Source organism: Plecotus auritus, assembly GCF_963455305.1.
Source record: "Plecotus auritus genome assembly, chromosome: 4".
NCBI classification, from domain to species: domain Eukaryota; kingdom Metazoa; phylum Chordata; class Mammalia; order Chiroptera; family Vespertilionidae; genus Plecotus; species Plecotus auritus.
The window spans coordinates 187,242,512-187,265,271 of NC_137775.1; the positions used below are offsets into that span (position 1 = coordinate 187,242,512).

Below are 22,760 nucleotides of genomic sequence, written 5' to 3' on the forward strand. Positions count from 1 at the left end.
CAGCAGCCTCTTATTTCAGCCCAAGGTATGGCATTCCTTTCCCAAGCAGATGATCTCTCTCCTGGGCGGTGGGACCCCCTCTCATTTCCACCGCGGGAGGCCCACAGACACAGAGACAAAGCAAAGAGGGGTGGAGTGGAGGGAGATCCAGCTTCAGGAATTTTCCGCCCCACAAGCCCTGACAAAGCCCTGGGTGGTGGGCCTCTTTGGTGTTTGTGATGCAAATGTCTGGTGAGGCCCCAGAGGGCTGCTCCCTTTGGACCTGCCTGAGCTTGGCAGGGTGCATGCCCCAGGCCGGCAGGCAGGGGGAGCTAGAGACCCGCAGCCTTTATAGCTGGTGGGCCCCGCAGACCACAGGGAACAGCCTCCTTTTGGCAGGGCCTGGGAGCAGTTGGCTCCTCCGCGGTGAAGTGCAGGCCATGCACCCTGTGACGTGCACTTGGAGGGCCGGTGGTGAGTCTCCAGCCCGCCCGGGCCTTGCAGCACAGCCCAGGTTTATAAGCCAGAGTTAGAGCTGATAAGCCCTGTCCCTGGACACAAACTATGTGGCTTCCAAAAAGAAATTCACCTTTTGTGTGAAGACATTTCAAAGAATGCCACTCAGAGTCTGAAACCATCATCTGCCATTTTGTAGCTTGTTTTTCATACCTGACAGTATTTTCTTGTGACTAAATATTACTCCCCTCATCATATTACTCCCCCCGCCCCGCCATGTGCCTAACCCCGTGTCCAGAGCACGCAGCGCTCAAATACCAGTAATATCCACTTGCTAAATGAATAAAACCTACAAATCCATCTCTGAGTGTAGGTGCTGGGCAACATCAAAGCCAAGGCTTCTTCATTCAGGGCGTCATGCAAGCCACGCCCCGATTTCCACAGGTAAGGAACGCCACAGCTGTGATCCCCACAGGAAGAAAAGATGCGAAGAATGAACGTTTAATAAGAAACTTCGTGTGTGAATGAACAATGTCAACGATTTTTGTAAGCACACAAACACATAGCTAGACATGCACACAGGATAGGATGGGGAGGGAACTGATCTGATCGTTTCCGTGATTGTTTCAAAGACCACTGCTCAGGGGCTGTGCCTACATCTAAAACAACTGGGGGACTCTTTCCACTGGTCCTCATGCGGGAGCAATGACTTCAAACCAAGCAAATGAAAAGTCCTTGTAAAGTCCCCAGGTTAGGAAGAACTCCTCCAATACCTCACTGTGGTTTTCCTAGAAAAGCTAGAATCCCTCAGGGAACATCAGCCCAGTACTGACCGGAGTGTTGGAAAAAGACACTCAGAACTGCATGGCCAAGTACAAATTAGGGCATTTCAGCAAGTTGTGGGGATGCTCTTATTTTAAAACAGCTTGAAAATGGGTCTAGTCTCTGCATCGGGAATATCAGTCCAACATGATAATTTGAATTTTCACAATGATTTTGCTAAATGAAAAGGTGACTGGAAAATTCTCACAATCATGGAAAAAATGGCAAACAATGTAAATGTTCAACCATATGGGAACGGTTAACCACACTGAGCCCATCCTTCACATTATTATGTTATTCTGTGAATCAACCAAACCTTAGTAAAGCTTTAAAATTGAATTCACACTCAGACAACAAATATGATGAGGGGAGTAATATTTAGTCACAAGAAAATACTGTCAGGTATGAAAAGCAAGCTACAAAGAGCATGAAGGTTATAATTTTACTTTTGTAAACACTGTGCGTGCGCGTGTGTATGTGCATGTGCATGTGTGTGCATGTGTATGTGTGTGTGCGTGTATGCGTGTGTGTGTGTGTGTAGGAGAACATACAGAAAGTATACACACCCCAGTGTCAAAAACGTGTGTCTCGGGAAAGCTGGATTAGACATGATTCCTATTTTCCTGCTTCTGCTTATATTTATTTTTAAATAATAACTACAATGGCTTTATTAAGGACAAAAAGCTAACTTAAGAAACTGTGAGTTTTTGTAAGTACCCCAATTTAACGTTTTTCTCTCTGGACTTCCCTGCTCAGGGTGGTGCTGAGGGCTTACTCAGATTCCAACGGCGGAATTTTCCTGTCCCGTTGCCACATGGGAAGGAAACTATGAAGATGCTGCCCATTCATTCATGGAAATGCCCGCCCTGTTCTCTGACTAAGGGCAAAGGGCACGGGCGCGGCCCACTGTGCGTGGCATAGAGACACACAAGGAACTCACACCCCGAGCAGAGCAGTGTTGTTTGATGCGGGGGGTCAAGAGTGGCAGCTACCCATTTCTCTTCTTTTCAGTCAAATAAAATACATCATTCCTGAGAAATCTTCTCATGCCTATCTTTTTTTTTTTTTTTTAACACTGTCCATCCCAGAATGTCCCCTACGGACACCATGCCTTACTCAGGTTGGGGCACCATGTTCCCCCACAACTTGCTCCCACATTTATGTTTCAAGCTGAAACTAGGAATGGGATTTCCAAGTCCCACAAGGGTGGAAATTAATCCCGGTTTTCAACGCGACACTCAGGCCAACTGCCACTTCCCCAGGCTGCGCTGTGGCTCATGTTGCCCCGTGGCCCCTGGTACCACTGGAGAGAGACCTTTCCAAGCGCAGCCTCGGGTAGTGACCGCGGTCATTAGAGCTCAGAGGCAGGAGGAGGGAGAATCCAGCCACACGTCCTGGGTGTTTCCTGCAGTTTCCACAGGTCCTGCTGCTCGGGTCCAAGGAACTGCAGGGTCTACTCGATTTGAGCGGTTTCTACTCCAAAGGGTGTCTGCTAATTAGTTAAAGCCTTGCTCTAAGTTTAATTAAGAAGCCAAGTTTCCTTGCAAGAAAAATGCCTTTCTTTTCTTTTTCATCTGAGCAGAAGATTGGAAAGTATCCTATCTAATAAAAGGGTAATATGCAAATTAACCATCACTCCGCTGCACGCGCAAGCCACACCCACCAGCCAATCAGGAGTGAGTATGCAAATTAACCCAACCAAGATGGCTGCAGCCATGGAGCGAGCAGGAGGCTTGGGTTTCCCCGGAAATGGAGGAAGCCAAGCTTTCTGCACACCCTGGCAGGCCCAGGCCTCCGCTCAAGGTTACAAAGTTTCAATTATAGAAAATAAATAAATCCCAACAAAAATGGCAGCAGCCACAGAGCTGGAGAGAGCAGGAGGCTTGAGTTGCCCCCAGCGATGGAGGAAGCCAAGCTCCCGCAGCCCTGGCCTGCCTTGGCCTCCACTCAAGGTTACAAAGTTTCAATTATAGAAGATAAATAAATCCCAACAAAAATGGCTGCGGCCATGGAGCAAGCAGGAGGCTTGGCTCTGCTCAAGGCTACGAAGTTTCAATTATAGAAGATAAATATACCCCAGATAGCAGGGCCTCCGCTTGGGTCTCCAGGGGGCGTGGCCAGCTTGCAAACCACCACAGGCCCCTCGCCCAGGCCACCCCACGCCCCAAGGGAACCCCCACCCTGATCCAGGACACCCTTCAGGGCAAACCAGCTGGCCCCCACCCATGTACCAGGCCTCTATCCTATCTAATAAAAGAGTAATGTGCAAACTGACCATCACTCCAACACACAAGATGGCTGCCCCCATGTGGTCAAAGATGGCTGCCCCCATGTGGTCACAAGATGGCCACCATAAGATAGCCAGCAGGGGAGGGCAGTTGGGAGGGACCAGGCCTCCAAGGGAGGGCAGTTGGGGGCAATCAAGCCTGCAGGGGAGGGCAGTTAGGGGTGACCAGGCAGCAGAGGAGGGAAGTTGGGGGTGACTAGGCCTGCAGGGAAGGGCAGTTGGGGCGGGACCCAGGCCTGCAGGGGAGAGCAGTTGGGGAGGACCAGGCCTGCAGGGGAGGGCAGTTAGGGGTGACCAGGCCTGCAGGGAAGGGCAGTTAGGGGTGACCAGGCCTGCAGGGGAGGGCAGTTAGGGGCAAACAGGCTGGCAGGGGAGCAGTTAGGCATCAATCAGGCTGGCAGGGGAGTGGTTGGGGGGGGGGTGATCAGACTGGCAAGCAGAAGTGGTTAGGGGCAATTAGGAAGGCAGGCAGGCGAGCAGTTGGGAGCCAGCAGTCCTGGATTGTGAGAGGGATGTCCGACTGCCCATTTAGGCCTGATCAGATAGGGCCTAAACGGGCGGTCGGACATCCCTCGAGGGGTCCTAGATTGGAGAGGGTGCAGGCTGGCCTGAGGGACACCCCCCTGCCCCCCCCCCCGTGCACAAATTTCATGTACTGGGCCTCTAGTAAAAAATATATATGTCTGAGCATCCACTGAGCAGCTTCCTAGGGTGAGTGGTAGGACCATCCAGAAGGCAGGCAGGGGGCTGGGCATGGCTTTGAACTTCTGTGAAGTGGAGAGGAGGGCAGGAAAGCTGACCAGGAGAGCAGGCAGTCCTCCTATAACACAGTGTGGCGGGAAGGTGTGGGAGGCAGATGCCAGAGCTCACCCAGCATCTGGGCTTCCGTTTACCTGCCTAGAACCTGGCTGTCCGTAACAAACTGGGATGGCTTCTGAATCACAAGCAGTTAAATGATATATTGAGAATAATATGCTATTTTATAAAAGTAATTCAAGCCCAGCCGGCATGGCTCAGTGGTTGAGCATCGACCTATGAACCAGAAGGTCATGGTTTGATCCCTGGGCAGGGCACATGCCTGGGTTGTGGGCTCAGTCTCCCAGTGTGGGGTGTGGAGGAGGCAGCTGATCAATGATTCTCTCTCATCCCTTCCTCTCTGAAATCAATAAAAATATTTTTATAAAGATAAATAAAAAAGGAATTCAAGTCCTATAGTTCACATACAGCCGCTCAATCCTGACATCTCTCGTGTTGTCCCCAGTCTTCAGTCTGAGGGATGTGATTTTTGGGGGGCCCCTCTGTACATCAAGATGAGTTACACAGTAAGGCAATGGCATGGATAGGAAGTAATGTTGAAAGACAAATACATAGTATTTGTTTTTACTCCTTTTTCCTTTTAAACAAATGGGGTACTATCCCATTGTTGAGTGTTATGGTTCAATTGTGCGCCCCCCAAATTCCTAGGTTGAATCCGTGGCCCCCGGTGCTTCAAATGGGACAGCATTTGGAGACAGAGCCTTTAAAGAGGTGATTGGGGGTTCAAATGAGCCATTAGGGGGTGTCCTGATCCAATCTGACCGGTGTCCTTACAAGAGGAGATTTGGACATACACAGGGACACTAAAGATCCACGCACACAGGGGAAAGATCATGCGAGGACCCAGGGGGCAGGCAGCTGTCTACAAATCCGGGAGAGAGGCTGCAGGAAAATCCAACCCTGCAGACACTGGATTCCAGCCTCCTGAACTGTGAGAAAATGCGTGTCCATTGTGTGAGCCACCCAGACTGGGGCACTGTGACGGCAGCCCTAGCAAAATAACATGAGAAATGAAACACTAAAACCCTCGCTGTGAACATGGAGAGCTGCCAGCCTCGGGCTGTACCCAGCTTCACCCTAGCCCTCTATTCAGGGTGCATGTCACGGGGACCTCGGCTTTCAGTGGATTTGCCATTGTAACTGAAATTACAATCGCAACCCCAGTAAGTTCAGAAGCACTAACATGTATGATGGTGAACATGGGAAAGCTTAAGCCACTGCATCCCTGTGTGTGTGTGTGTGTGTGGCAGGTCACTTACACCTAGCTCTGGCAGCTGGCTTTTGATGCACCCAATACATCAATCAATAGGGGGACATTTCAACTTATTTTTTATTTTATTTATTTATTTTTTGTTAATCCTCACCCGAGGATTTTTTTTTTTCCCCACTGACTTTCAGGGAGAGTGAAATGAAGGAGGAGAGACAGAGAGAGAAACATTGATGTGAAAGAGACACAGCGACTGGATGCCTCCTGCACATGCCCTAACCGGGTATCAAGCCTGCAACTGAGGTACGTGCCCTTGACCAGAACTAAACCTGAAACTGTTTAGTCCTCCAGCTGATGCTCTGATCACTGGGTTTCAGCCAGAGCTTCCAACATAGAACCCTCGGTCTCAATTTCCTGGTCCGGCCATTTGCATCCCTCAACTCACTCAGCTTCCCTCCTTCTGATTCAAGCTCCAAGTAATGGCTTCAGATTCTGATAATGCCCCCAACTCGATTCTCCCTGTTCACTCCACACTGATGTTTGCCAAAAATTTCACAAGCAGTGCTTTAGGCATCATTTGATAAATAAATGAGACCAGCCTACAACTGACCCTTCCCACCAGTCCTCTCAGATTTGTAATTTCTCCCCAATTCACTCTTAGATATTGTCTCTACTTCACTCTTAGATATTGTCTCTACTTGTCTACGAGATAAGACCCACCAACTCCAAACTCTATAGAGCATTGTTTTAAAAATATGTATTTTTATTGATTTCAGAGAGAAAGGGAGAGGGAAAGAGATAGAAACATCAATGATGAGAGAGAATCATTGATCAGCTGCCTCCTGCACGCTCCCCACTGGAGATCGAGCCCGCAACCCGGCATGTGCCTGACCGGGAATTGAACACGGACCTCCTAGTTCATAGGTTGACGCGCAACCACTGAGCCATGCCAGCCAGGCTCTACAGAGCATTCTTACATGGGAGCTATTCCTGTTACCATAAAACATCCTCTCTGAATAAGAAACAAAAAAGAGAACCTTTACCGGTGCCAATTGCAGAGGCTAAATAATGCCCCATGTGGGAGGAGACAGGAAGGAAGAGAAGAAGGAAGGGAGGGTAGGAGGGGGCTGGGACGGTTCCAACAGGCAGTCATCAGCTCATTCTTTGAATCGCCGGGTACTGAAAAGGTTTAAAGGACCCAAGTTTAAACCCCGATTCACAATGATATGTACTCTTTCCGGAAAAATACCTATCCAACCCTGCCCGTTATTAATTTGGCATGTTAATATGTAATTAACTGACTCAGCATGCTCACATGCTCTAACCCATATGCTCTCGCAGTCTATGCCTGTGGCACTGACCACATGGACATGGGAAGACCTGTGTCCTGTCGACCCTCCCTGGCACTCCGTGGACCGGGCTTGACCTGCCCACACATGCAGGAGCCACACCTCTGGCTCCTCACCCCCAGTCCCGCCAGAGAAGCAACGCCTTCCCTGAGGCGAGCTCCTGAGCCCAAATGCTCATCCCTTTTTTGCCGGGGATGGAATCAAACTCCTTCGTGGCCCGCTGACTCCTCTGGAAGGTTCTGGAAGCAGCCGGCCTGTCGAGCCTCTAGGCCCAGGAGGAATTATGCCTCAGTTGACTTCTGCCTCCAAACATTTTTGATGGCAAGTCTTACATCTTCGTAAGTTTTCCCAATTTCCACTCTTGTATACAGTCAGTGTTTAATAAATGTTTATTGCATTTAATTTCAAATAAGTAAGGTCATGTATCTCATCAATCAAATGTTAATTGATGGAAACTTACTTCAGCCATGCTATTTTTGACCTGGTTTAAGGCTTTGAGACTGGAAGGAGTTATTCTCATTTGTTTTTAACTCATTCAGAGGGATAGGCGAAGGATGTGAGGGCTTTATGTTTTATAGAATTATTATTTCAGTGTTGGAAAGGCCCTTTGAGATAAGGATCTAATATTTTTCCTCCTAAATTTGAAATTCCAAGTTACCTGATGGAACTCCTTGATTATGGAATTGAGCACCCACTCGAAGGGCTGTGGTGGTCTCCTGCCTTCCCACCCATGCAGGCCGGTGCCCTAATATCTCAGCTCAGACCCTGGCTCCTCGGTGGGTAGCCGATCTCCTTGATACTCAGATGACAAACCCACTCCCCAGACACTAGCTTAAAAGCCATTTCTTTCTTTTTCCTGAGCCTCATTGATTCCTGGTCTTTAAAACTAGACACGGCCATGTGAGGGAGTGACGGCCCCGGGTGGGAGGAGGAGCGGGCAGGCTGGACGTCGGGACAGGGGCTTACTCGGTGCCGCTCTCCACCATCTGCGTGAGCAGGAAGATGCCGTCCAGGTTGATGAACTCCTGGGCGAAGGTGACGTCCCGGGAGAGGCTGGCCAAGTCCTTCAGCGCCTCCAGCTTGGAGTCCATGCTGGACGACTGGATGCGTTCGTGCAGCTGCTGGGCGTTCTGAGCCTTAGGGAGACAGAGGGAAGAGTGTTCACAGAGGAAACCGCACGAAAACGTTAGCGTTTCATCCATGGGAAACAAGGACACGGTGGCCCGCAGTACAAGACTGGGCAGCCCCACGCCCAGCGCCTGGTCGCTCATTTCTCCATGGGAACCAGTCCTCTGCCTTCTGGTGAACGGGCCCTCATCTCCATTCCTGGGAAAATTGAGAGCTTTCCCAGAAAACGAGCAGGTGTAGTAGTAAGAAGGGGAAAAGGCAAAAATGTTTATCTTTCAAGTAAATTTTTCATCTATAAATGACAAGAAGCTTTGTGCTTGGTTAAGCAATTACACAAATTTATACAGCGTGTTCACCAGTTCAGTCAATACTCTGGGCGATGCCTGTCTGCGCAGTGTTCAAAAGCCTCATTAGTCACCCAGCCATCTTTCTGGGTTGCTGACAATCTTCCAGCACAACACAAGGATTTCACTCTTCCACATGTGCTTCCCATACATTCACTACGCACTGCATGAATTTATAACAAAGAAATTAGGAAACCAAGGGGCTTCGCCTAGAATTAGACCATCCTATATAATAAAACCCTAATATGCAAATCGACCGAACAGCAGAACAACCGGTCGCTATAATGCTCACTGACCACCAGAGGTCAGATGCTCAATGCAGGAGCTGCCCCCTGGTGGTCAGTGCGCTCCCTCTGTGGAAGCCGGGTTCATGGCTGGCGAGTGCAGTGGCGGTGGCGGGAGCCTCTGCCGCCTCTGAGGCAGTTAAGAAGCAGCGAGCCCGGCTTCTGGCTGAGTGGCGCTCCCAGAGGGGGATATCCCCCGAGGGGTCCTGGACTGCGAGAGGGCGCAAGCCAGGCTGAGGAACCCCTCTCCCCCAGTGCACAAATGTCGTGCACCGGGCCTCTAGGGTGTGTGTGTGTGTGTATTTACATTTATATTGATATTGATTTTAGAGAGAGGAAGGGAGAGGGAGAGAGAGACAGAAACACCAATGAGAGAGAAACATCGATCAGCTGCCTCCTGCATGCCCCTCACTGGGGATCGAGCCCGCAACCCAGGTATATGCTCTAACCAGGAATCAAATCAAGACCTCCTGGTTCATGGGTCGATGCTCAACCACTGAGCTACACCAGTCGGGTGAGAATTAGACTACTTTTTGTTTTTAATATATATATATATATATATGTATTTTATTAATTTCAGAGAGGAAGGGAGAGGAAGAGAGAGAAACATTAATGATGAGAGAGAATCATTGATTGGCTGCCTCCTGCACAACCCCTACTGGGGATTAGGCCTGCAACCCAGGCATGTGTCCTTGACCCACATCAAACCCGGGACCCTTCAGTCGGCAGGCCGGCGCTCTATCCACTGAGCCACACTGGCTAAGGCAGACCACTTTTTAAGGCACTGGCAGTGACTTATACTTGCAGGATGGGGCTGGGAGGGGGAGCGAGAGGGGGTGGAAACAGACCGGACGAGCGGAACGTCTGGATAAGAACTTGTCTTCTACAGTTCTCATTCATCCAGTAAGGGTTTTCCCCTCTACCTTTCAGTCAGGACAAGCAGTAAGGAAAAAATGATTACACTCCCTGCCTGTCCTTTTGCCTAACAGAAATGCCGGCACATCTGTGGAGTGATATTTAACTCAGCACCGCGTGGGCGAAGCACTCTGCCTCCTCACGGCCTCCTCTGCTGCTGGCTCCCTCCTCTGAACCTGGAGTACATTTCCGAGGCGGGGAAGACGGGGTGTCTGAGCCCAACAATCAGGTGCCTTCTCCAGAACAGAAACTCATTAGAAACATCTGAGGGGCCCCATGTGACCTGTGACAGAGGGGAGACTGCTCAGTGGAGAAGGGGAGCCCACACAGTAGGTCCTGGGATCAAAGGAACTGCACCCCACAGGCTCCCCAGCGCAGCCCCCGCCCCGCCAGGTTCCCCTGCACGGCGCCCTGCCCAGCCCGGAGGACGGGGCGGGATTCCACAGGAAAACCAATGCCAGCTCCGGGAACCAAGGCAGGTGCCCCTGCCGTCACTTGGTCAGAGGCGTTCCGTGGTCTCCCCTGTGTTACACCCAACAACTGACGCTCCGCGTTGGAAGTTAGAAAAGGAAGAGGAAGGGGGAGGAGAAGAACCCTCTCCACCTGTTCACTGATGCCCAGTTACCGGACAAACCCCTCAAACCCCAAATCCCATATTGTAAAGAGGAAGAAGAGTGAGCTGAGCGAATAGAGACAATCAATTTATCTTCTACCAGGGGTCCTCAAACTTTTTAAACAGGGGGCCAGTTCACTGTCCCTCAGACCGTTGGAGGGCCGGACTATAGTTTAAAAAAAACTATGAACAAATTCCTATGCGCACTGCGGGCCCGGGACGCGTCGGCTGCTAAGCAGGACAGGCAGCGGCACCCGGCGGGCCGGATACATGTCCTCGGCGGGCCGCATGTGGCCCGTGGGCCATAGTGTGAGGACCCCTGTAACTGCTCAAGGATATACTCTTCTCTAAAATTCTCACATGGATTGATAACATTTAACCCAAGTGAATCACTTTGAATTCCTAAGAAATTCCTTTTTTCTCCAAGCAGGAGGTCTGCGTTGATTATAGACATTATGATAATAATGAGTACTCAGAATTATTTCGTTGTCATTATCAGTGTTTACGAACGCTGGTTGGTGCTGTTAAAATTAGTGATAAAGACAGCTAACCGTCACCTACACTTTTTATGAGCCACGTCGTAAACATCTTTATGAAGGAATGCACTCAATCTGCACACACTCCTAACAGGCAGATGGCTTTGTCATCTTCACTTCACAAAGGAGATGGAAGTTCAGAGAAGTATAAAGAAGTTAAGAATAAATAAATGAAAATATGTGCACACATGGGTACATATATTGGCAGGGAAATGACCAAAAGAAACACATCATGATATGACCCATGATTATTCATGAATTGTAATATTCTGCATAATTTTCTTTACAGCAAGGTTCAATTGTTCAAATTTTCCACAATGCTGCAATGTTTTAACATTGGGGGGGGGCGGTAAATCAACATTGTTTAAAAATAAAATCACGTAGGTTCTGATTCTTCAAGCAGCACAAATGAACAGAGCTTAGTAGCTGTGCGGGAGATCATGTCCCAATGTAAGCGATTTCTGCTACTGGTCGAAGGATAGAAACCAAGTTTCATCCTGAGCCACTCCACAGCTGCCCGAAATCCCCTCCCCCTCCCCACTGTTCTTGAAGGTCCTGATTAACATGATCCCCAAGAAACTTCCAGCATAGTTCCAGGTCCGTGGTACCAATTAGGAAGTCATCTAAAAGGTCATCTAAAAGGTCATCTAAACGTGCGCAAGTTTCATGGCTATTTTCCAATGGCACTCAATCCAGCTACCCAACTTCGCTTTCCTGGAACGTTTGAGATGTCCCTGCAAATGACTCCTTCACTCCCTTCCTCTCCCCCTAAGCTCCCCTTCGCCGCTGCTTTCCCACATGGGGATCTCACCTCACATTTTACTGAGAAAATCTAAGCCATCAGCCAGGAGTGCCTTCCTCTTCCCACTACCAAGAGCACAGCCCGACACCTCCCTGCTCACACGCCGCGTCTTCCTGGTACTGAGACCTGGTTCATGCTTCCTACAAAGGCAATCCCTGCCGTGCCCCATCCCTGCTCCTCTCACCTTCTCAAGTGCTGTCCTTCCAAATGACCCCCTTTGGTCTGTTCCGTCAGGCGCTCCCTGCAGTAGACCATAAACTTAGAACCTCCACTGACCCTATGCCCCTCTAGCCGCGCCCTCAGGCCACTGCTCCATGCTCAGCATGAGCTCTGGAATGAAAAGGGGGTCTGCAGTTGCTTCAGTTGCTGTCTCTCTTCTCCACTCCCCCTCCCCCACCAATGATGCTTCCATCCTCACCCCCACACTCAGAGTGTCTCCAGGATGCTATCCATGCCTCCAGGTGGGGGGCCCAGGGATCACTGCCCTCACCTAATCTTCCTTATTGTCTCTGCGGCCTGAGCACCCCTAACTCCCCCCTCCCCCCTAAAACACTGTCTTCTCTAAGGCTCCCTGACTGGCTCCTCCTCTAAACCCAAGAGGGTGCCCAGGGCTGTACCTGCCCTATAGGACCTCATCCAGCCCATGGCTGTCCATGTCATGTACCTGGTGATGGCTGCCCAGCACTCACACCTTCCTCCTGGACACAGAACAGGCATCTCAACCTCTTCCTTTCCCCTCCCCAAACCTTTATTGCAGGAAACAGTGCCACTGGCCCCAACACCAGGCCGTCCTCACATCCTCCCTCAAGGAGACCCACATCCATCCACCAGGACGGCCTGGACACTTTCCCTCCAAATGCTCCTTAGACACGGCCTGCACCAGGCAGCCCTCAGCCTCCTTCTCCTGCTGCACCAGGCAGCCCTCAGCCTCCCTCTCCTGCTGGGATGGCTGCAATGAACTCCTGACCTGCCCCTGGCCACCCCTGCTATCTGTCCTTGGGCAGCGGCCAGAAGGAGCTTGTCACTCCTCACCTGGAAGCCTCTGCCTCTGCTTCTCTCTCACTTGGGCTCACAGAACAAACACTGGCAAGAAACAGAACGTCAACATTTCACAGCCCTCTTTTCATGTCTCAGGTCAGGAGAAATTAAAAATTAAAATTGTTACTGGTCTTATTGTTAAGAAACTCTGATAACCTGTGTCCATGTGACTGAGACAGCACCATTTTTCTTTCTGCCGGAGTGACTAGTCCCCAAAACCAGTGTGACAGGCCCTCTGGCCTGGATGCCCCTCACAGCGGTCCCCAAACAAGAGGAGCAGAAAGGGAGGACTGTGCTCAGAGCTGGCAAAGCAACAGCCGTCATGTGATGAACAATTTTATTTACTCTGCCCACACGGCCAAAACAACAGGCGAGAAGAAACCAGGCTGTACAGAAAAGGGCTCTTAAATATTGAAAAGTTTGGAATGCTAAAATGTTTTCAGTATAGAACATTACGATTCACCTCTTATAGGCAGTGGTGACCTTAAAATAACTGTGTAGCTATTCATTTAATTAAAAACAAGACCAGTGCATGGCATAAAAATATATGTCCTGCCAGACGTTATAAACTAAAAGTAAAGTTACCCCAACACTAACAATTGCAGTGAGCTCTTGAGAATGATTTCGTCCATCATCAGCATACATATGCTTCCTTTCCACGTATCTCTCCGGGGTCGCTCCACGCAGAAGGCCCGCAACCTGCCTCTGCACTGATACTGTGATTCCGGACCATCACCAGGCGGATACGCCACGGTCTTGCTAACCGCTGCACGCTGTCCTGTCACATGGGTATGAACTAGGCCCGGCTGGTAGACGGTTACCAGCTTTCCAGGCCTTGATTATTCAAAACAACGATGCACACAGCTCTGTGTGGGTGCGGTGGGTGCGCGTGCGTGCGTGCGTCCTTATGAGTCTACCTATTGGATAAGTTCCCAGCAATAAAACTGTCAGGACAAAGACACATATATTTTAAACTTGGGTGGACACAACTAAGTTGCCTTCCAAAGTGGCTGTTCCAATTTAATATTTTCTACTGATGGATTAGAAAAGGGGGGGGGGACTTCAATTTGCTGTTTTGCTTATTTATTCACTCACTGGCTGATTCTTACATGTGCCCTTCTGGGGATCGAGTCCACAACCTTGACGTCCCATGCTGGGACGATGCTCTAACCCAGGGGTGGGCAAACTTTTTGACTCGAGGGCCACAATGGGTTCTTAAACTGGACCGGAGGGCCGGAACAAAAGCATGGATGGAGTGTTTGTGTGAACTAATATAAATTCAAAGTAAACATCATTACATAAAAGGGTACGGTCTTTTTTTTTTTTTTATTTCAATAGTTTTATTCATTTCAAACATTTTAACACCAGCGTTGATGCTAATGTGCAGTGGTGCATGTTAACACAAATGCCCTGTAGCACGCATTTTTACAGGAGCAAGGGGGAGAAGCAAACGCTGCGCAAAATGCATTTGTTTTGCCGCTAACACATGCGGTTAGTGGCCACGGTAGCGTTACTGATACCGCATCCATATCAGCAAAAAAATGCAGCCGCAGCATGGCTAGTGTGACATGTCCTCTGTGTGTCTTTTTCCCTGCTGCGCGCGTCCGCAGTGGGAAAAAAAAAAACTGCAGTGGATACAAGCCCTAAAAGCTGAAAGTCTTTGTTGTTTTATTAACAAGTCATTGTGATGTACAGAATGTGGGAACAGGAAAAAATTGTGTTTGAGTAGAGCTCTTAATCTTACCTCAGAAAGGCTCTGATACTGTGCTCTCCAGGGCGTGTCTCCCTACATCACCACAATAACGTGTCTATGCATTCCCAGGGTGATGTCGGGGGACGCGTCCGCGGGCATTACAAGGAGCCTCTGGAAGATTGAGAGGTTGTTCCTTCTACTGAATGGGGATATAAATCCGCCCACTCAGAAGAAGGAGCTGCGGCCGTGTTTCCCTTTCCCAACGTTGCCATGTTAACACTGCTGCTGGTGAAGGAGCAGAGGGGAGAGCAAGAGAACCTTCCGCTCTTTCGGCTCCGCAGGCTGGATAGAACAGCTGAACAGGCAGGATCCGGCCCGCGGGCCATCGTTTGCCCACGGCTGCTCTAACCACTGAACGGCCTGGCCAGGGGAGGCTGTTCCAATTTATACTCGCAACACCACAGCAGCTGGCCTCACACCTTGACTACTGAGGAGGGTAGATTTTCATCTTTTTTGAGAGAGAGACTGAGTTTCTTCTTTCATGTATACCTATATCTATATATTTATCTGTAAGCCTATACCTACATATCTATAGCTATAGCTCTATATATGTCTCCATATTCATATTTACATTTATCCTAGCTCTGCCTGCCAGGATAAACAGATACACAAACATACAGATCAACAGGCATGGAGAGAGACAGGTATATAAAAATAGAGATCATTTTTGCTTATAGATTTTGGCCATCTGTTTTGGGGCATTCTTTATAATTCCTGGAACTTGAGGAATTAGCACTTTATCTGTCATGCATATTGCCAATGATTTTTCCTAATGCGCTGGTATTGAATTTGTTTCTGCAATTCTTTCCAAACATCAAGTTTGTGTGGTTTTTATTTTGTCGCTGTCAAATGTGTCAATCTTTTCCTCTGTGGCTCCTGGGGCTGGTGTTGCACTTAGAGAAAAGCCTTTCTCACTGCGGGACTACAGATGGATTCACTGCGGAGACTTTTCAAAACCAAATTTCAGGACAGTAAAAATGAGGGTCTGGCAACCCCACGCTTCCTCATATAGAACAGTGGCCAAATGCATATTTATACGCTGCTTCAGGCAACACGTGACAGATTCCACGTGCACTGCTGCCATTCCCAGGGCAGGCAGAAGGAAACGCTGCTTAGCTGCACGATCGGAAACGCCTCAGACCCTGACTGCTCAGACACACCCACCTGCACCCATTTCCTGGGCATGCCCATGGTTATGTTTCCATGGTACTGGGGAGAGGGGTGAAGCTATGACACCTGAAAGACACACATGTTTAAGATGGCCACTCGAGGTACTTTATAATGTGTGCAATGCCGCCCTGGCCATTTTGGCTCAGTGGATAGAACGTTGGCCTGCGGACCAGGGTCCTGGTTCGATTCTGGGTCAAGGGTATGTATCACAGTTGCAGGTTCCTCCCCGGCCCGGGGCCCTGGTCAGGGCTTGTGCAGGAGGCAACCAATCAATGTGTTTCTCTCACATCGATATTTCTCTCTGTCTTTCCCTCTCTCCTCCACTCTCTCTAAAATCAATGGAAAAATATCCTTGGGTGAGGATTAACAAAAAGTAAAATAAAATAAAAAATAAAGTGTGCAATGTAGAGGAGGACCACCAGCCAGGTGTAAGGCTTTTATAAGAATAAGTAGAGGCCCAGTGCACGAAATTCATGCACTTGGGGGGGGGTCCCTCAGCCTGGCCTGTGCCCTGTCACAGTGCGGGAGCCTCGTCATCCATTGCCCCAAAGAGGTAGGCCTCTGCGAGCCTCATATCCCTGGGCCTGGTGCCGGGTGTGGGGATGCGAGACTCACGCAAGTCCCTGACCCTGAAAGTCACTGCCCACCTGCGCCTGCTGCGCACGCAGCCTCCTGCTGATCAGTCGTTACGCGTGAGGGCGTCAAGACCATTTGCATATTAGCTCTTTATTATTTAGATAGTGCAGGTTGTTTTTATAGATCTTCTCTTAGGAATCCCCTATTTTGCTAGGAACAATCCAGAAAGGGTTGTTCTATGACAGAGGAAGACAGAAAACAAATTCATCAACCAAAGCCAATACAAACAGAACCTCTGATAGAGTTTTGTAAAACCCAGTACAGCTGTACATGTGTATGCATGTGCGTGTGTATGTCCTTGTCTGGCCACAGAGAGCCAAGGCAGATGAAAGGACTGGAAAAGCTGGTGTAACACCAACTGCTGGTTTCTTTATGACACTCTCTAACACTTCCTAGCAAATGTGATGGAGACAGTTATTTTTAACCTATTTTTAGTACACATGTAAAAAGTGAAAGAGTTAGCATATGCTGGGCCATATTTTCCAGTTTAAACACAAAATAATAAAAAATCTACCAGCAACAAGTGAACTTTACAAATTCAAAATATCTCGCGTATTATACAGTAATTCCCAATTCTAGACACTGTGGCTACAGCCAAACCATTAAAGTGCTCTCTTAAAATGCAGATTCCTGGACCCCACTCCTACATATCGTAATTCAGCTTCTCATTAAAAGGCCAGATATTGGCATTTAAAAAATATGGTTTTTGTTGATTTATGAGAGAAAGGGAGAGGCGGAGAGAGAAATATCACTGATGAAAGAGAATCACTGACTGGCTGCCTCCTGCACGCCCCCTACTGGGGATCGAGCCTACCGCCCGGGCATGTGCCCTGACCTGGAATCGAACCGTGACCTCCTGTTTCATAGTTTGACACTCAAACACGGGGCCACGCCTGCCAGGTGACATCAGCATTTTTAACGCTCCTCCAGTGACTCCTGTCTGGGGAACACTGCCCTTCGGAAAACGCGAGCCCGTCTTTTGCAGGCGGACTCCATCGTGTAACACCGCCTTGTGCATGGGCTTCCCACCCCCTTACCACGCTGGGACCGCCGGGCCAGGCCTGCCGCAGTGTCTGCACGCTCACGCTCAGCATGCCGAGCAATCCCACTCTGCCCTGCACCTCGCCGCCTCCCCAGGACTGGCTTGGCCTGTGGAAATTTGTTCGTGAACCCATGGCGATAAGAAAGAAAACTGACTTCTTCTTTGGCCTGGATTTAATAAATAAACATAAAGAAACGGAGCCTTTCTAATGCTAAGATGAAATAACAAGCAAGATGTACTCTTTCTGCCCAGCAAGAAAATGAGCAGCTTTAGCAGGATAAACAGAAACTACAAAAACCAAGGGAAACTGTGGTCTCGAAAGGTCAAATTAGCATTAATTCTTGCTGACTACAGTAAGAAGATCAATGCCACGTCAGGCAAAAACGTCTCAGCTCATCATGCAGCCGCTGAAAATGAGTCTAAATTATAATGACCATGAAGTGGAAAAGAAGGCTTCGAGAGCCAGTCCAGCCAACTCCGGCCACGTGCTCTGTTGAGCTCATACTGGGTTTAGGTTCAGGATGTGATTGGGTAGAGTGTTTAGGGGGGTTAAGCCTCTCTAACATAATCCTCAACAAGAAAAATCTGTGGTAGTTCCAGCCCCACAATTTAATTCCAGCCAGATGCCTTTCCCAGTTTTCACATTTATTTTTAGCCACCACATGGCCCCAGGAGAAACTGAAAATGTGAGTTAGACAGTTTTCATCGCATATGCAGAGGGAAAATAGTAACAGTTGGTGTATTTTCTGCAGATTAGTTTTTTTTTTTTAGGAAAGCAATAAAAATGCACTGTGAGCGGATATAGTTCAAATATGCTAATGGAGCTACCTAAAGTATCTACAAGGAAGTGAGAAAGATGAAGTAAGCAATGCAGTCAGGCGCCTAAATATTCTGTAGCATTTGGTTTGGCAGCTTTTTTTTGGAAGACTTTAAAGGTGTTTTATCTAGAGTCAGCTGTCAATGCAACAGCAGGCGTGCCAACACTTCCTACACTACCTTTCTATGAACTATTGTAATAACGGACCAAACTAGAAAATGCTTAAACTCTCTCTTACACACACACACACACATGCACGCACATGCAGATGTACACGTGCACACCCTCTGACTTTAAGGGGAAGTAACAGGCTGTCTTTGTCTCGTTTGCTTTGTCTGTTGTCTGAATTCGCTCCGATGGCTTTGGTGGGCGTGTGGGCAGGTGGATAAAAACCAGTCAGTACAGCTGAGTTATCTCATCTGTAAGGTGAGGACAGTGGAGATGACTCACAAACTCAAACTTAAAGTCAATGTATGTGCCTGTACTTGACCTAGAAGGAGGCTTGCCTGTCTGTAATGGGAAATACAGGGAGAGCGTTCCTGATTATCTGGAATCTGCGTGTGAGGATGTTCCAGAACCTTCTGTTTTGCACTAAAGTCATCTTCAAAAATTAATGTCCACAATCTCATGTAGAGGAACAGGAGAGAAAGCGTTTGCTGGAAAGCTACAAACGAAGACCTACTCACCGGAGACGTGGTTAATCGAAGGATAGTGCCATTTTTTATTTCATTGCGGTTCTGCAAAAGAAAAGAAAATCTTTGTAAGTCTTCAAACAGAAGCTTGGAAAGAAGAGAATCAAGGCGAATGTACTCTCCTGGAGACTACAGTAAGCATCCTTGTGATTCCGTTTATCCTCACTTGAAGAAATTTTAATTATTTCTACAAAGAACTAGTTCTTTAAAGAACTTTAAACTGGCTCCCAGATGTGCTAATTTTACAGGTCACAGACAGCATTCGGCACAGTGGAAGTAAATAGGGGTTCAAGAATAGCCACCCCCACCCCTACAAAAAAGCAATTTTGAAAGATTTTAAGCAACTGTGATCTAGGAATTCTACTTATGCAGGGATGGATAAAAGCAGGTATACAGGGGCGAGTGCGCAAAACACAGAGCTAATAATGCTACTGTGATGATCATAACCTGCCGGTCTTTACCCATACAAACAGCTGTACGCCTACATTTGCCCACCACACAAACATGTGCAGAGGAATATTTATAGAGACATTATTGGTAATACCCAAAAGTGGAAACAACCTGAATGTGTCTGAACTGAGGGATGGATAAACAAAAGGTGGCAGGCCCACTCAATGGAATATTACTACTCGGCCCTGAAAGGAATGAAGGACTGATACGTGCTCCAGCATGATAACCCTTGAACACGTTACACTAAGTGAAAGAAGCCAACACAAAGCCTGCACAGTGTCTGACGCCATTATATGAAATGTCCAGAACTGGTAGATCCGCAGAGACAGGAAGCCCTAGTGGTTCCCACGGGTGGGGGAGGGCAGCGGACATAAGGCGGGATGCTAATGGGGACAGCAGTTCTTCTCTGAGCCATGAGAACATTCCAAAACTGATGGTGGTGATGGTTTCACAAATCTATGAATATACTAAAAACCACTGAATTGAACACTTTAGGAAGGTCAGTTTCGGGGGGTACGGGTTATGTGTCAATAAAGCTGCAAAGAGCAGACAGGAGCAGAGCCGATCAGTCTGCCCCCCTGGGCAGTGTGTTTGGGGCGTTTACTTGAGGGGAGTGTTCTGAGCTCTCAGCCAGCCTCTCGGAGAGTAGAATTTCACTGGCAGTTTCATTAGATGTCGACAATCAGCCTTCAGGAGGAGACCTGCCCGGAGCCACACTTCACAGCGCCCAGGAGGTCAACAAAGGGCTTTGAGGCTCATTGTCCTGCTTCCTTTCAGACAGGCCACACCTAGGATTTACTCAGGACGCAGCAGGCACACTGGGGTGGTGGGAAATTCCTCGGGGTTTGATGCCAAAACCACGTAGAACACTCACTCTCTCCCCCAGGCTTCAGGCCAACACTTTCTCCCAAAGAGACCCTAACCTGGGCATTTTCTACCGAGCACAGGCAGGCCTGAGGCCCCAGAACTGGGAACCCAACCCTCCTTGGGTAATGCCAGCCCCATCCAGAGCATCCACAGACAGACCCCCAGGCCGCCCCTCGAGAAAGCAGCCTGTCATCACCGGGAGTACGCAGGCAACGGCTGAATGACCACCTGCGCCAGGCTCAGCAATGAGACGGAGAAATAAATTTCAGTCATTTGAAAGGTCTCCTTTCAACTCTAAAATCCTGACTCTATGAGAATTGGGGGAACGGAGAGAGCACATACGAATTCTAGAATATTAAAGGGACAAGCTTCATAGCATACCTCTTCCCTGCTCAATGTCTGAATGAACTGAGAAATAGGATCAGAGGAGGAAGTGCCTCGATATCCCATTTGTTACTAATTATGGAGAACGAGGTTCAGAGCGAGAACAGCAGACAGCTACCCAAACCCTCAGCTGAGATGCCTATTGAGCTAAGACCTGAGGCAGGTTCCTTCCCAAGGGCAAAAGGGGGCCCAGTTTATTCTCCTCGAATAATCAGTCCAGGAGGGAGAGGCCCCGGGGTTGTGAAGAGGCCAGGAGGGCTTAGCGATAATCTCTCCTCACGGAAACTGGAGTGGGGGTGAGGCATCCTAGTAACAGCAGTAAACGAGCACTTGTTGAAAGGCACTGGGCTGAGGTTTCTTTTCTTTTTTTTTTTTTTAAATATATTTTATTGATTTCTTACAGAGAAGAAGGAAGAGGGATAGAGAGTTAGAAACATCGATGAGAGAGAAACATCGATCAGCTGCCTCCTGCACACCCCCCACCGGGGATGTGCCTGCAACCAAAGTACATGCCCTTGACCGGAATCGAACCTGGGACCTTTCAGTCCACAGGCCGACGCTCCATCCACTGAGCCAAACCGGTTTTGGCTGAGGTTTCTTTTTGAGTTGTAATACTGATTTAACCATCATCATTAACTCTACTCCCATTTTAAAGATAAGAAACCAAAACTGCCAGGAGAGACAGGGTGAGTTACTTGCTCAACATCATGGCGGGGAGGGGAGGACCTGCCGGGAGAGGCTGGACTCAGTCTCCCTGGCAACGAGAGGAAGGCCTAGAGCTTGCGTTTATCCTTCAAGGGGTGAGTTCATCAACTGGTCAGCGTCCGTGAGAGCACAGACACAAAAGTGGTTTTAGCAAACGCTCTGCAGACTCCCTGGGGTCCCTGCGAGGCCCAGGGATGTGGGGCGCTGGGTGGGAGTCTGGCTGGGGTGAAATAAAGCAGCTGGGCTCCAGGCCCACGTGGACGCCTAACTTTCTGAGGTCCAAGTACGGGTTCTTTGAAGAAAGCGTCCTGAGGGTTGCTTGTGAGAAGCCACAGCAGTGTTAAAACCATGGGCAGCCAGAGCTGGGTTCACATCCCGCTGTGTGTACACGTGCAGGCGACCTAATGACTCGGACCCAGGTTTCCTCTTCCCCATCACGGGAGGGCGCGTCATCGGCAGAGGATGCAGTGGGAACCAGACGTGGTGGGAACCAGCGAGGCGGGCTCCGTGCCTCGTGCACAAAGGGCCGAAGAAGAAGAGCCACCGCGGCTGCTACACAGAGAGCAGCACCACGCCTTCCGCTGGGCTCCCAGTCGGCAGCTCACGAGCCTTCTCTCTCTTCCTTCCCCCGAAAAAACTGCTTTTTAACCGGGGTTTTGAAAAGACTATTAATACAGGCATTAAAAACTTTAAGGTCCCGCCCTGGCCAGCGTGGCTTAGTTGCTTGAGCATCATCCTGTGCCCCGAGAGGTCACCAGTGTGACTCCCGGTCAGGGCACAGGTCCGGGTTACGGGCTTGATCCCCAGTACGGGGTGTGCGGGAGGCAGTCAATTGATATCTCTCTCAAATCAATGGTTTTCCCTCTCTGCCACTACCTTCCTCTCTCTCTAAAATCAATAAAAACATATTAAAAAACAAAACCAACAAGCAAAACTCTCAGGTCCCAACAGAAAGCCAGACCGAATTCAAAATGCACCAGTGGCCCCCTGCCTGGGAGCCTGTGTCCTGGCAGGGAAGCCCCGGGGCCTCTCACCGCGGCCGAGGGCACCTGCTGGCCGAGGAGCGCCTGGCTTGGAATGGACACCCGGCTGGCGAAGGAAAGGCCGTGCGCGCTCTGATCTCATACATCCCAGGGGGCAGAGAGCAGCGCTGTAGAGCGGGGTCTCCAGGCAGGCGGTCTGGAGGGGACCCCTTCCACCTGGGAATCTGGGGCCAGGGGCACAGCTGTGCCCGTTCTGGGTGTGCCACACGGGGAGAGTGCCTGTCTCCTGAGGGTTCCGGGGAGTAAATGACATAACCCATCGGAAGTGCTTAGAACAGTGTCAGGCACCCTGCCAGCGCCCAGAAAGTTAGCTGTTCATGACTCAGCACAAAAATAACATCCCGAAAGTACACTGCCGCATAGCCTGGTTCTAGCGCGTCTCTATATGTCATCTGATCAATAAAAACAAGAGTGAGATCTACGTTACCCTAAGTCTAAACGACACTCAGCAGTTCGGATCCAGAGACAGGACACTCGCAAAGGGGCGCCTCTCCTCTCAGCAGAGCGGCATGCTGAGGGGGTTCTGGAACCTTTGCCATGCTCAGGCCTGTGTGTGTGTGTGACAGGCAGTCAGTCCTTCAGTAAGCACTGCGTGTATGTGTGTGTGACAGGCAGTCAGTCCTTC

General features: G+C 49.3%; 1 protein-coding gene across 3 annotated transcripts in view; it reads right to left on the reverse strand.

Moving 5' to 3' along the window:
• The window catches only part of ELMO1 (engulfment and cell motility 1), a 415,657-nt gene that overhangs the window by 259,985 nt on the left and 132,912 nt on the right, over positions 1–22,760 (reverse strand). For all 3 annotated transcript variants that reach the window (XM_080667113.1, XM_080667111.1, XM_080667112.1), the window contains exons 5-6: positions 18,681–18,731; positions 7,883–8,052 (exon numbers count right to left, since the gene is read on the reverse strand). In XM_080667113.1, the coding sequence (XP_080523239.1) occupies positions 7,883–8,052; positions 18,681–18,731 (221 nt within the window). The remainder of the gene's footprint in view (positions 1–7,882; positions 8,053–18,680; positions 18,732–22,760) is intronic.